We start from the raw sequence: 13,122 nt of genomic DNA, 5'->3' as shown, positions 1-13,122 counted from the left end.
GAAAAGAAAGAAAATCGTTTCAATGTAAACTGAATTGAGTATATATAAACATGTGTGGTATGCAATATGTCAATTATCCTGTTAATGTAATTTATATTGTATTTGCTGAAAAATACCTAGCTGGTTCTAAATCACTACTTGACCATTGACAAGTAATTTCCATTGATGAAAAATGTAATAACATAAGTAACTTGTGCTTTCTTTTATTGCTGTTATGCTCAATTTGCCTTGCAATGCCATTTTGTTTCTAGGTCTTCCTACAAAAGCTATTACCGATGATGACAGAGATCGCCTAGCCTTGTGTCTGAAAGTTCTGGCTGACAGAGCTCCTGATATTGTTGAAATTTTTAATGAGAATTGTAGGAGAGCTCTTTCTATAATGTTGACAGCAAAGGCTGAAGAAGAAGCTACTACACAAAAGGTAAGTTGTCAAATACAATAGATTATATTTATATTATAATTACTAGTAAAATGGCTTATGTTGTGAGATAGAAATTTTCAATTCCATCTGGGTTCCTCAATGTGGAGGGAATAAGAAAATAGATAAGTGTTTCAATAGTAGGTTAAAATATTTTAAACACGTACAGCATCAGGAAGTCTTCCTGATTCCTGATGTTGTATGGATTTTTAATGTTTTAACATACTTTTAATCACTTACCTATTTTAACCCATATGGAATATTTACTCCTTTCCTGCCTTTGAAGATCCAAGGTAGGTTCAAAAATTCAGATCTTATTTCAAAGTACGTTTCTAGACAATAGTCATTTTAATATTTATGATGGTGACGACATGTGGCATGAAGTAGTCTTTTATATTTCTGTTTTCAGGTACTGCTCTATGATTAGAATAGTAAATATCATACAGTTGGCCGTTATAGTCTAGTTGTTGGCAAACAGCACTTCAAAACCAGGCAGCCTAAGTTCAAGTTTTGGGTTAGACATGCCTGTTATCTTGTGTCCAGTGGTGTATTCTGAAAATTTGACCTGTTTTACCACAATAATTCTTATTTATTGTACAGTCAACTCTCGATTCTACGACCCCGGATATAACGACCCTCTCGAAGTAACGCCCCATTCCCGGGAACCATGAAAAATTTGAAAAAAGTTGAAAAATTGAAGGAAATCGACCGAAAAATACGTTTCTTGCACTCGTTTTATTCGCACCCATTCCCTTCACACTCTACCGCTCGCAAGTGGGTCTGATCTAAAATTAGACAGCACCATACCAAGCTTGAGTGATATCCAATAGCACTTGACCTCTACCTTCCCCTCCCCCAAGCATGCCAATGTTAGCCCGCACCCAACGGTCGCTACCCAACACGCTAGGCTTGTTTTGCCATTCTGATTTCGCTTGCTCTTGGATACGCGAGAAGAGAAGATCGAATGTGCTTGGATGTTATTTTAAATCGACCTTGACAGATGTGTCGTGCCTGGAAGTCTGGACTGACTGTCCAGCTCTGACCTAGATTTCAGCAGGTCCCCATGAGTGAGCAACTCTTGGCCTTGTAGTCAACAACTTCCAGTAACCGCTTTCATTCAAAACGCGTTCCTTAACACGTCATAAAAAAGTGTAACTGTTAGAGATAATCAACGCCACATAGGCCAACTGAAGATCGTCAACCCGCTTAATGATTTGTCATCCAAGCTTTCACACAAGTTTACTTCGATCTTACGTGCATCATAACTCCCGTGTCCCACTTAATACATTTTCCTAAATGTGCCGATGTCATAATATTTGCCAAAAAAGTGTTCCATTGGCTGAGTGACTTCTCTCTTCCTTCCTCTCAGGAAAGGGGGACAGCAAGGACGATTGTTTCAGCCACGATTTTCTTGCTCGTGTGTGCACACGGGGTGATTTCAGGCGAGGGTGGAAGTGAACCGCTCTTCCTTTCCTTTGACGTCTAAAATGTTGCAACCAGTTCTGGATACATTCTTAATTAAAAAAAAAAAAAACTCCCCTTCCCAGCTCATTCTCCGCCACTGGTGTGCACAGCAATGTCAGAGTGGCAATGTGATAATTGCCGAATTCAGGTCCTATTTTTTCTTTTAATGCTATTTACTGCATAGGAAATATTACCCGTAAATGCTGTTGCATAGTAAAACGTAAAGCAAGGGTCATTTCTTTCTTCTTCACACTGCTGATAAAAGTTCCATCTTTGACAGTTGTGTTATCTTAAAATGCTGAGGATTTTCTCTTCGACCACCTGTTGCTTGAACTTCCAGCTGGTCTCCTTGTTTTTACGCTGCAGCTGGAGCCATTGTTTTGTCTAGTATCTGAAAGCTGTCCCTTGCCGATAACAGCAATGACTCATCCTGCGGGGAAGCAAAATCCATTGTTTTGAATCTCACAAAGCTGTTTTGATTTGAAGATAAGGAAATTTGATCTCCAGAAAGAAAAACAACAGTTAAAACAACTTCATATTCTACGCCTTCTGATAAGCAAAACTATAAATTTTATTTTGCCAAGAATAAACTTCCTCGACACTCGGAGCATGTTAGAAGGAAATGCACACAATATAATCGCTGTTTTTCTTTAGAACCATTCATGTGGGAGAAGAAAAAGTGCTCAATGTAGGAATGGATGCTGAGTCCGATTTCAAGAAACATTATTCAAGGGGAAAACGTTTGGAGCGGAGGATGTTTGACATCAAGAATACTCCTAAATCCAACATTAAATTGTCTATTAACGTGAGAGTAAATAACGATCTCCCATTTTGATATCTAAAAATGCACAGGTTTCATAAAGCTTGTTTTATGTTCATTTTATGCTGATGGGCTAATCGGGACTAAATATACAGTTTAAAGTGAAATCCAATTCCAAACCCGAATCATTATCGACTGGGACACTGTTTAATGACGTGTCCTAGAATACGCATTGGGTGAAAACAGGTCGCAAGTTGCGTGTTTCCTTTTTCACGCTGGATTACAATGCAAGTCGAGGTAGGAGTTTGAACTTCTCCCTTGAATGGGGAGGGGGATGACTGAAGTTGGTTGAAGCAAAGAAAACATGACTTTTTTTTTCTTACGATGTATTTTACACAGCCGAACCAGAACAAAATTTACAGGCCCGCCTTTTTTTTCCTTTTTTTTTTTTGTCTGGTGCCTAGAAAGGTTGTGTTGTTTCTCCGAGAGATCTTATCTTACCAGTTAATCTTGTAACAGACAATGCTCCAGTAGACCCCTATAAAATCCAATATTCATTCAGTCCGATTATCTCCCGACTTTTGCTGGCGCCAGTGTGACTGGTGTCAAGATTCTTCGAGTTTCGCTTGCAATAAGGGAGAGATTGTTTTCCTTTCCATAGGTCTTGGTGCAAACGGGTTTCTCATGAACTAGAATTGTAAGAATTTCCTGGAAAAGCAACGACTGTGCACAATTGAAAGAAAGTAACATTATTTTAAATTATTTTTTGTGAAAACGTTTTCGTGTTCTATTTTCCTTCTCACAACTCACATCATGTGCATAACAGGTTGTATAACTACCAAGATAAATGGTGTTACCGTCTCCTAGGCATCTTTGTGTCCATTTGAGCTCCGTTTAAGCTGAAAATTGGTGCAAATTCCAATAACGACCCCTTCAAAATAACAACCCTTTTACTGGGAACTGTGAAAGGTGGTTGTATCGAGAGTTGACTGTATATATTAATTAGCTGTAACAGAAATAAAACTCCAATGCAGGCATGTATGTAAAACAAAACAGAAGTCTGACAACTTTAAATTTTGCAACAATTTCTCAATATATCAAAATGTTGGTTTACCACTGTTGTGTCTGTTAATTTGTCGTTGATTTAGTGTTTTTAAGTCCACTTTATGCACAGTAAGGCTAATCGGGACTGGACCCACAGTTTAAAGTGAGATCTGAACCACTGTGTGCCTCCACCAGGTATCGAACCCGGGACCCCTTGATTACAAGGCGACGTTGCAACCATGTACCATCGGGCAGGGCCACACTGTTGATGTGTCTCTTCTCTTGTTTAATTGGTCTTTCTCATATTGTGATTAACTGAGCAAGAAAGTAACATCCAAAATAAAGCACTCAAAAAATCATATAATCATTGAAAACATAATTTTTTTTGTAAAGAAAGTACACACTCATTCATTTTTATTCCAAGAGTTTTTTTTTTTTAGTAAGATGCAAGTAAGTTAGAGAGCTAACCTTTTACTGAATGAAGATAAACTTCAACTTTGTAATGCACATCATGTGGATTTTTTATTTTCTGTCAGGACTGAAATTCCATCATGAATTAGTGTGCATTTATTATGATGATGGTACAATATTTGCTGTACCATACAGCAAATTTCTATTTTTTTCATAGTGCATCAGTTGTTAAACTATTTACAGTATGTGTAATGTCTGACATTATATTTCAGGCTAAAGAGAAGCCTGGAGCTATTGTGCATGCTGATGATCCAATATCATTCCTTCAACTTGCATCTCGAAGTGATCTGGGAGGCACTGAAAATGTTTTTGAATTGAGCTTAAGCCAAGCCATGGGCCTAACACGAAAAGAAGGCACTGACCTCACATCATCTAAACTTAATAAAGTTACTCAGCTAACAGGATTTTCTGATCCAGTTTATGCAGAAGCATATGTTCACGTCAATCAGTACGATATTGTTCTGGATGTTCTTATTGTTAATCAGACAGGTTTGTTCATTTTTATTGTTCATATTTATTTTTGTAATTTGTGAAGCATATGGTGGAGAGTTAGTTTCAATTTCCCATGTGTAAGATAACTCAATTTACCAGGATATATGTAACATTGTTATTATTTTAACAGTAACATAAAAATAGACCTCAATTGTAATGAAGTCCACTTTGTCACACAATATGTAGTATTGCTTCAGATGTGAAAATGTGCCCCTGTGCAGAGAAGTATATGATCTCACCTTCATTAAAATCTGAAAACGAACAAAATTACACGAAAATAATTATAATATTATGTAATAATAACAACAATAATAATGTAGTATTGCCTCATCTCAATATGATAGTACTTTTGAGTCTTTTCTTCTGTATTTTTTCATTAGTTTACTGGACCTCAGAGCAAAGTTAAATTGTTATGGGCCCAGTAGAACATAATATTTAATGCTGTCACCTTCTAATCAAAGGGTTTTGAGATCAATGTCTATTGGGGACACATCACAGTTGTTCAGATCCTTCTTTAAACTCTACGTCGAGTCCTTATAAGTGTATTTAAGCACAATAGCAAATTGAAAGAAATGTTTATGCACTATTTAATATTATAAACATCATATTCCAGGTTTATAATATTAAATAGCAAATAAAGATTTTTCAACACAAGGTATTAATTAAGGGAAGTCGTCACTGTGAAGGACTCTTTATTTCAATGGAAGCATCTCACTGTAGTTGTTCGAGACAACATTCACAATGTTTAACTCTTTGTGGATGTATTCGATGAAAATCATGCGCAATGGCACGTGAACTTCTCACCCTAGATGCCAGTATGATCTCGATGTGATACTAACACGTTGGAGACATTATAATGCTCTTCTTGTGACACCTCGAAGAGGAGGAAATGGGTACAAGCATTCATTAACAACTTTTTCCTAGTTAAAGTTATGTCGAAAAAACCTTCACCATTGCATTTCTAGTGAAATTCTAGCCAGATTTGATACATCACATCACCCCCTTCCCGTTTAAAAATTTTGAGTTGAATTCAGTATGGAGGACATCTGCTTGGAACACACCAATATGCCCCCCCCCCCCCCCAGGACTAACCTGCTTGTATCATGACGATTTGTACCCAGCCTAATGCCTTTATAGGGGTGTTAAGGGACTTTTGAATCACCCTGTATAATATAAAGTGACATGAAGCACAAGCTGCAAGATCAGAAAGGTTGGAAGTTGCAGCTAGAAACCTACCTATTAAGAGAATGATGAATGAATGAAGTATGTTTCTTCTTGTTTGATTTTTCATGTAAGACATACATCATAAAGTATTAAACACTTAACTAATAACTTGTTATCCTTGACAAACAAGATTCATTGTAAATCATTAACATGTGCTTTTGCTGAGAGATGCAGCTTAAAATGTACAATTGGAATATTTATAAACTTCACCTCATTAGACTGGTGTACAGGGACAACTCAGAAATATTAAATAGGAAAGGAGGAGGAGTGGCAGTGTTGGATAGGTCTATTAATTTCAAGTAAATTTTATGGGATACATTATTTATATAGGCTATCATATTTGTGAATGGGCACCCCACAGTAGAGTTTTTTCATAATACTATCATTTGTTCTGTTTTGTTTCATACATATAAACTAGGGATGGGCCGATATGAAAATTTTGCCGATACCGATAAAGTACCGATATAAAATTTACCAATACCGATAACCGATATTCTACCGATCCGATATAAAATTAGAAATAGTCCTTGAAGAACCTGAAAGGTTCACTAACCTCTTTAATAAATGTGTGTTTCAAGGTGACTGCAGTGCAAGATAAATTGCATATTTAGACATTTACTTTTTTAGAAAGTAGGGCATGGATATTATCCATAAAAATTACAACAAAATGGCAGAATTTTGCACTAAATTATCAGAAAATAATCGATATATCGGATCGGTAAAATAATCGGTAATTTTACCGATAAACCGATACACCGATATGCCTATATCGGCCGATACCGATAGAGTGCCGATTAATCGGTCCCATCCCTAATATAAACCTTTTCTCATTGCAGGTGATACATTACAGAATTGTACATTAGAGTTAGCAACTTTAGGTGATTTGAAGTTGGTGGAGAAGCCACAGCCAGTTGTTTTGGCACCACACGATTTCTGTAACATTAAAGCCAATGTGAAAGTAGCTTCAACAGAGAATGGCATTATATTTGGGAATATAGGTAAGTTGAATTGTGGCATTATGCAAATCAGGTATTGCAAGGAATTGATTCTTGTGTAACATTACACCTTGATCTTGTGTAATGTTACACCTTGATTGTTATTTATTCTTGAGAGAATTGTTGTATAAATGTAGTTTCACATTCAAGTAAAATATAAACGTGACAGTATTTATTTCATAATTTTCATAAATCCTCATACTCATCCCCCTGAAGACCATTTGACACTTGACAAGTTAATGATGAAATTGACAATAAATAATTAAGCTGCCGTGATTCTAACAAGGTTGAAATAGATTAATCAGTACTGCATTGGTATCAGCCAATATAGGTATTATCAGTAAAATTGCCAATTATTTTATCAGTATATTTCTGTAAAAAGCCTGTGATTTAGTGCTAAATCGTGCCATTTTGGTATTGCTTGATATAGTAAAATGGTATAATTCATGTGTGTGTATGCCCTTGCCTGGAAAAGTCTGAAATCGATCCATGATAAAAAAAAGTCATGCTTAAGTCAGAGAAAATAATGTGATTTTGAATTTGCCAGAATTTAGAATTGAAAATAAATTCCACTTTTTCCTTGAAACAGGTTCTTGATGGGAGGTATACTACTTACAATGTTTTTATACAAGGGTTGTTCAAGGTTCACAGGGACTTTAATTTCTACAGAGGAAATTGAAAGTGACAATCCCCAAACTATGTTCATTTTTCAAAGTATTTCCTGTTCGTGTTCGAGCACTGCTGTCATCATGGAAGCTTCCTGATCCCTTTGACATAGAAATAAGTGGACTTCCATCATAGCCACTACAGGACATCTTCACCAATCTTATATTTCTTCCCTCCCAGGTACTCTGTATGGGACCCCAACAAATGCTAAGTCAACTTGGCCACGTTGCACTGGGCATTGTCATGGAGAAAAAATCATTTCCAGGCAACATCCCACATTTTTCTTGCATATGGCATTTTGTACTGAACCCTTCATCAACGTGCAGCAACACTGGCATTAATTGTGACCTTTTTCTCCAAAAAATCCACATTGATAGCACCTTGCATGCCCCAGAAGACTGTTCTCAGGGTCTTCGTGGCAGATGTCATAACTCTCCTCCTCCACCAAACTGTTGGAACCATCCATATACTCTTGCCCATGCATTGTTTGATCCTCATACTGTGCTTGCAATCTTCTCAAGATCTCAGCTCACATGTGCCAGCACACCCATTAATTTTATTTAATTATTCATTTGAAGTCTCAACTGGTTTAATGTTCTTCTACACAAGAAATTAGGTTATGCACGGATGTTTTAACAGCTAGACATGCACTACCTGCCACCTTCTTTGCTGTGACTTCTGCACATGCATCAAATATGCCATGCTGGGTGCTGGATACTCGCAATGATTATGTTACATCCGTGCTTTTACACACAAGTCTTTGTTAACCTTGAATGACCCTTGTAATTATTATTTTTCATCATTATGTTTCAAACAAGTTGGATCAACAATATGCTCTTGAATAATGAGTGCATTTAAAACTTTCTTATTAGCATGTTAAAGCACCAGGGAATCATCTGGAAATTAATTTTAAAATTTCCTGGAAAGTCAGGAAATTTGTTTTCCCAAATTAGTGGGAACCCAGTATTGCTGTTATCAAGTTGCATACATGGTTTTCATGGTTAGGGCTACCAGACATCCTCTTTTCTTGCACACATGTCCAATGTTTTGAGCACATCTTTTATTGGAGAAACAGAAATTGAGAGTAAAATTTGAGTAAAATTTTGAGAAAAATTGCTTCTTGGAGAAAAAGCCTAGGCTTGAAAGTAGGGGCATATTGTTGATCCTCATACTGTGAGCATTATTCAAGAGCATATTGTTGATCCAACTTGTTTGAAACATAACTAAATATATGCTTACAGGCCGAAACCAAGTGTTAGGTAATAATCAAAATCTAATTATTGATAACAACTCGTTTGAACCAGTTTCCAAATTCAAATACTTAGGAGTAATATTAACAAATGAAAATTATATTAGAGAGGAAATAAAAAGTAGGCTTAATTCAGGAAATGCATGTTACTTCTCTCTTCATAAACTTTTGTCTTCTCGTTTAATATCTAAGAAACTAAAAGTTAAAATATACAAAACAGTAATTTTGCCTGTAGTATTATATGGGTGTGAAACTTGGTCCCTTACATTGAAAGAGGAACATAAATTGAGAGTATTTGAAAATAGGATCCTTAGGAAAATATTTGGACCTAAAAGGGATGAGGAGACAGGTGAGTGGAGAAGGTTACATAATTTGTATTCATGTCCAGACATTATTAGAATAATTAAATCAAGAAGACTTAGGTGGGCAGGCCATGTGGCACGAATTGGAGAGGAAAGAGGAGTTTACAGGATTCTTGTTGGGAAACCTGATGGTAAGAGACCTGTAGGAAGGCCAAGATGAAGATGGAGGGACAACGTCGAGATGGACCTAAGGGAAATCGGTAGGGATGGAAAAGAGTATATAGATCTTGCACAAGATAGGGACAGATGGAAGGCCTGTGTTGCTGCAGCCATGAACCTTCGGGTTTAAGAAGGCTAGAGAGTTAGTTAGTTAGTTTGAAAGTAGGGGTGGGGTGCGAGTGCTTATCTTAGAAAATATTTACCTACCTTATCCCAACTTTAGAAAATTAATTTGCAATTTTCTTTATCTCAAAACATTGAGAAACTTCAAATTGTCAAGAGTGACAAGTACTTAATTTATGAAGTTTCCTCGACACCTTTTTTTTTCACCTTTTAGAATATCACAAATTGTTTTCAATTGTTTCAAGTCCTCATTTGCACTCACTACTCGTTTGCACTTTTCCGCAACAGCTGACCCCTTTTCTCCTGGCACTTCCATCATCTGCTGCATAGATTCCTCGAAGATTTTCATGAATGCTATAATTGTAATTGTCTATGGCAATGCACCATAATGTGCAAAAATAAACTTGAATAGCACAGGGTTTTTTTTCACTTCACGAATTGAAGCCGCTTCATTTTCTGGAAGAGTATCTATCACCTCACTGATTTTTTCAAGGTTGTTAGCATAATATATAGCTGCTGATATCCAGGTTCCCCATCTGGTCAAGACTGGTTGCGGAGGTAAACTAAGCTCAGATGCAACTTCCTTAAATTTTCGGGTTCGAGAGGGAGATTTCAGAAATATCTTATTTGTGTTCGAAATCAACCTGTCCACTTCAGCACTCAATCATGCACAAGTAAATGTTAACCGAAAGGCAATATCCTAACTGAGCATGAAATACATTTTTCTCACACTTTTCTCCTTCAGCAATGTTAAAACATGCATGAGTTCAATATTACTTAAATAAGGCGAAAATTATTCACATAATAAACGGAAGAAAAATAAATGCCAACAACGTTTTTTGGCAGAAAAATAATTTATATACACATTTCTTTTTTTAAAAAAATGGTCAAATTTAATTGAAAAAGGCAAAAAAAAAGCATTATAATTAAAAATAGGCAGTGGGGTCCCAAATAGGCAAAATAGGCAAAATGAAAAGGCTTCTAAAACATTCGAAACAACATAAGAAACGTTTATCCGGAAAAATTTTATCAATATATGCACTAGATAAAAAGAGGCATTTTGCCAAACTTCCGGGCTCTAATGATAACAGTTTGTCCTACATTTTAGGACATTGTCTCCTACTTTGCTTACGGCAATGGTAGCCCTATTATGGGATGTTTGTAATTTTATGTTTGTATTGCTAAATTTCATATCAGTATCAGCAAAGATTCCATATACTAGTCCATCACTAAATTTACATCAATATTTGAATTGGATAAATATGTAAATCAATGTTGAATACAGCAACATTATTTTGTTCCCTCATTCCAGTTTATGACATCAGTGGTTCCACATCAGATAGAAATGTTGTGGTGTTGAATGACATTCATATTGACATCATGGATTACATTGTGCCAGCTTCCTGCACAGATACAGAATTCCGCCAAATGTGGGCAGAGTTTGAGTGGGAAAATAAGGTAAGATTCTTATATTTTTAAAGATGTAGTGAAATAGATTAAGTACTTCCATATCATTAACCTGTGTAGCATAATAAAATATGATGGTATACTTATGCATAATGCTTTCTTTTTTTTTGTTCCTGTCTTGTAGCTATAATGTAGTACACATTTCTTGTTTATCATACATCAGTCTAAATTAGGCCTCAGCCGATACCACTTTGAACCAGGGGTGCCCATCCCCCAAGGCCTATGATGCACTCCCCCCCCAAAAAAAAAGGTAGAACATTTGTCCCCCGTCCCGTTTATGCCAAATTAATTACTCAAATTATTTTTGTCACAAAATTTGTGGAAAAATATAATACCAGAGGTGCAACCACGAATGTTTGTCTGGGGGTGGGGGCAAGTACCAGGATAAACGTACCAATAATAATAATAATAATAATAATATTAAGAATGGCTTTATTATTATTGTTACTACTACCAGTAGTAGTATCAAAGATGTTATTATCCTCGTAAATTACGAAAAAAGAGGATAGAAGTCTGTGCTAAAGCATTTGTTTGTAACAAACGATTTGAAACGCTGTCAATTACACATTAGCTAATAATGGAAATAAGCACACAAACTTTTTGAATGGCAGAAAATGAGTGATAAATGCATTCTGAAGATACATGTGTAACTTTCATGTACAACATATGTTTTACACATATGCAACATGGAGTGACATAAAATAAGAAAATACATATGCAACAAACTAACACTAAATTTTGTACATATTCAAAGCTTATTCCATCCATATATACAACACATGTTATTGAAATACATTACATTAGAGAAAACAAGAAAATTTTTAGATCCAATTTTTGCAGTTGAAAACAATATTGATTTAATAGGGCGCAATTAATCACTGGATGCCATGGCATTCTTTCTTTTATAACTTTTTTTTCATTTAGATCATTCGGCTCCTATGGCCGAATCCCGCCGCCCCTAACTACACCTCTGAACTTGACGAAAATGAGAAAAGCAGATAATGTGAGCAAAGCAAGCAAGAAAATTTTACAAAATGTATTTTTATTTGCATAAAATTTGAAATCAAAGGTGGTAATTGCTCCTCTGTCCCCCCACCCTTGGCCGTCAATGTTTACCCCTCCTATTTGCCCCTAATAAGGTGCAAATAATACCACGGGGTGCCAAGGCATTCTCTCTCTGTGCCCCCCCCCTGCAGGTGCCCTTTACCATCAATGTTTGTCCCCCTCCTACCCTCTAGAATTGACTTCCGTCGAAGTTTAGGTGGGGGGCAATGATCCCCTGTGGTTACGTCCCTGTATAATACAGACATATTTAAGCAATATATGTTTACTTTAGATACTTTAGGCTCATTGCCATTGTTAGTCAACCTTATTCTGCACAGTCTGCCCGACTAACCTTGTATTAATGCGAATACCACCCCCCCCATCCAAACCGATTCTAAAGGCATAAGAGGTGGTGTTTCATTTCAACCCTATCGCCGTAATCACCCACAGGTAGGTGGAAACTATACATAATAACTAAAACTAAAAATCGATAACAAGTCAATCAAACGATACGATCCCCCCAATTTTTGTGTGAAGATATATAGAGTTGGTATAAAATTTTGTCCCCCCAAAAATTCCCATGACACATCATGAAAACCCCCCCCCCTCCTTCCTGTTGGCACCTCTGCTTTGAACAGATACAACAATTGGAAGTTGTTCCAAATATTAATATACAGGGTGTCCAGAAAGTAAGTAACTATTTTCATGAAAACTATATAATGACTAGGGGCATGCATATTTCGTTTCTGACGAAAAAACGAAATTTGAAAAAACACATTGTAGTGTTAATTTTTAATGTTTTTGACAGGTGTGAGATGCATTTTGTGACCATGTTTTGTCACGAAATAATGCGAAATGAACTGCAAAAAGCGAAATTAACTCTTAAACACGAAATTTAGGGTTTATTCACCGACGCGACACCTTCTAAGTTCTGAATTATCCTGAGAGTTATGCAATTCCCGGAAAATTGATTAATTCTGCTGTTAATATTGGAGAAACAAAAATTGACTCCTTTACACAGAAATAAACTTAATACTCGGATAACTACATAAATGGGCTATTAGAAGTGAAATGTTGATTCTGTGGAATAAGTGTAGTTTTTAAATCAAATTTAGGATTATATTCACAATTTTAAAACCAAAATGTCATTTTATGTAGCATTTTTTATGTGATTATTCACCGCT

The 13,122-nt window shown here is 36.1% G+C and overlaps 1 protein-coding gene across 3 annotated transcripts in view; it reads left to right on the top strand.

The window, feature by feature from the left end:
- The window catches only part of betaCOP (coatomer subunit beta), a 54,765-nt gene that overhangs the window by 31,753 nt on the left and 9,890 nt on the right, over window positions 1–13,122 (top strand). For all 3 annotated transcript variants that reach the window (XM_083110878.1, XM_083110884.1, XM_083110869.1), the window contains exons 13-16: window positions 252–421; window positions 4,370–4,646; window positions 6,710–6,871; window positions 10,740–10,885. In XM_083110878.1, the coding sequence (XP_082967004.1) occupies window positions 252–421; window positions 4,370–4,646; window positions 6,710–6,871; window positions 10,740–10,885 (755 nt within the window). The remainder of the gene's footprint in view (window positions 1–251; window positions 422–4,369; window positions 4,647–6,709; window positions 6,872–10,739; window positions 10,886–13,122) is intronic.

The sequence above is a fragment of the Lepisma saccharinum genome, chromosome 1 (genome assembly GCF_977018435.1).
Source record: "Lepisma saccharinum chromosome 1, izLepSacc3.1, whole genome shotgun sequence".
Lineage (NCBI taxonomy): Eukaryota > Metazoa > Arthropoda > Insecta > Zygentoma > Lepismatidae > Lepisma > Lepisma saccharinum.
Note: the sequence above shows the minus strand (reverse complement) of the source record. Positions and strands in the feature narration are given on the sequence as shown.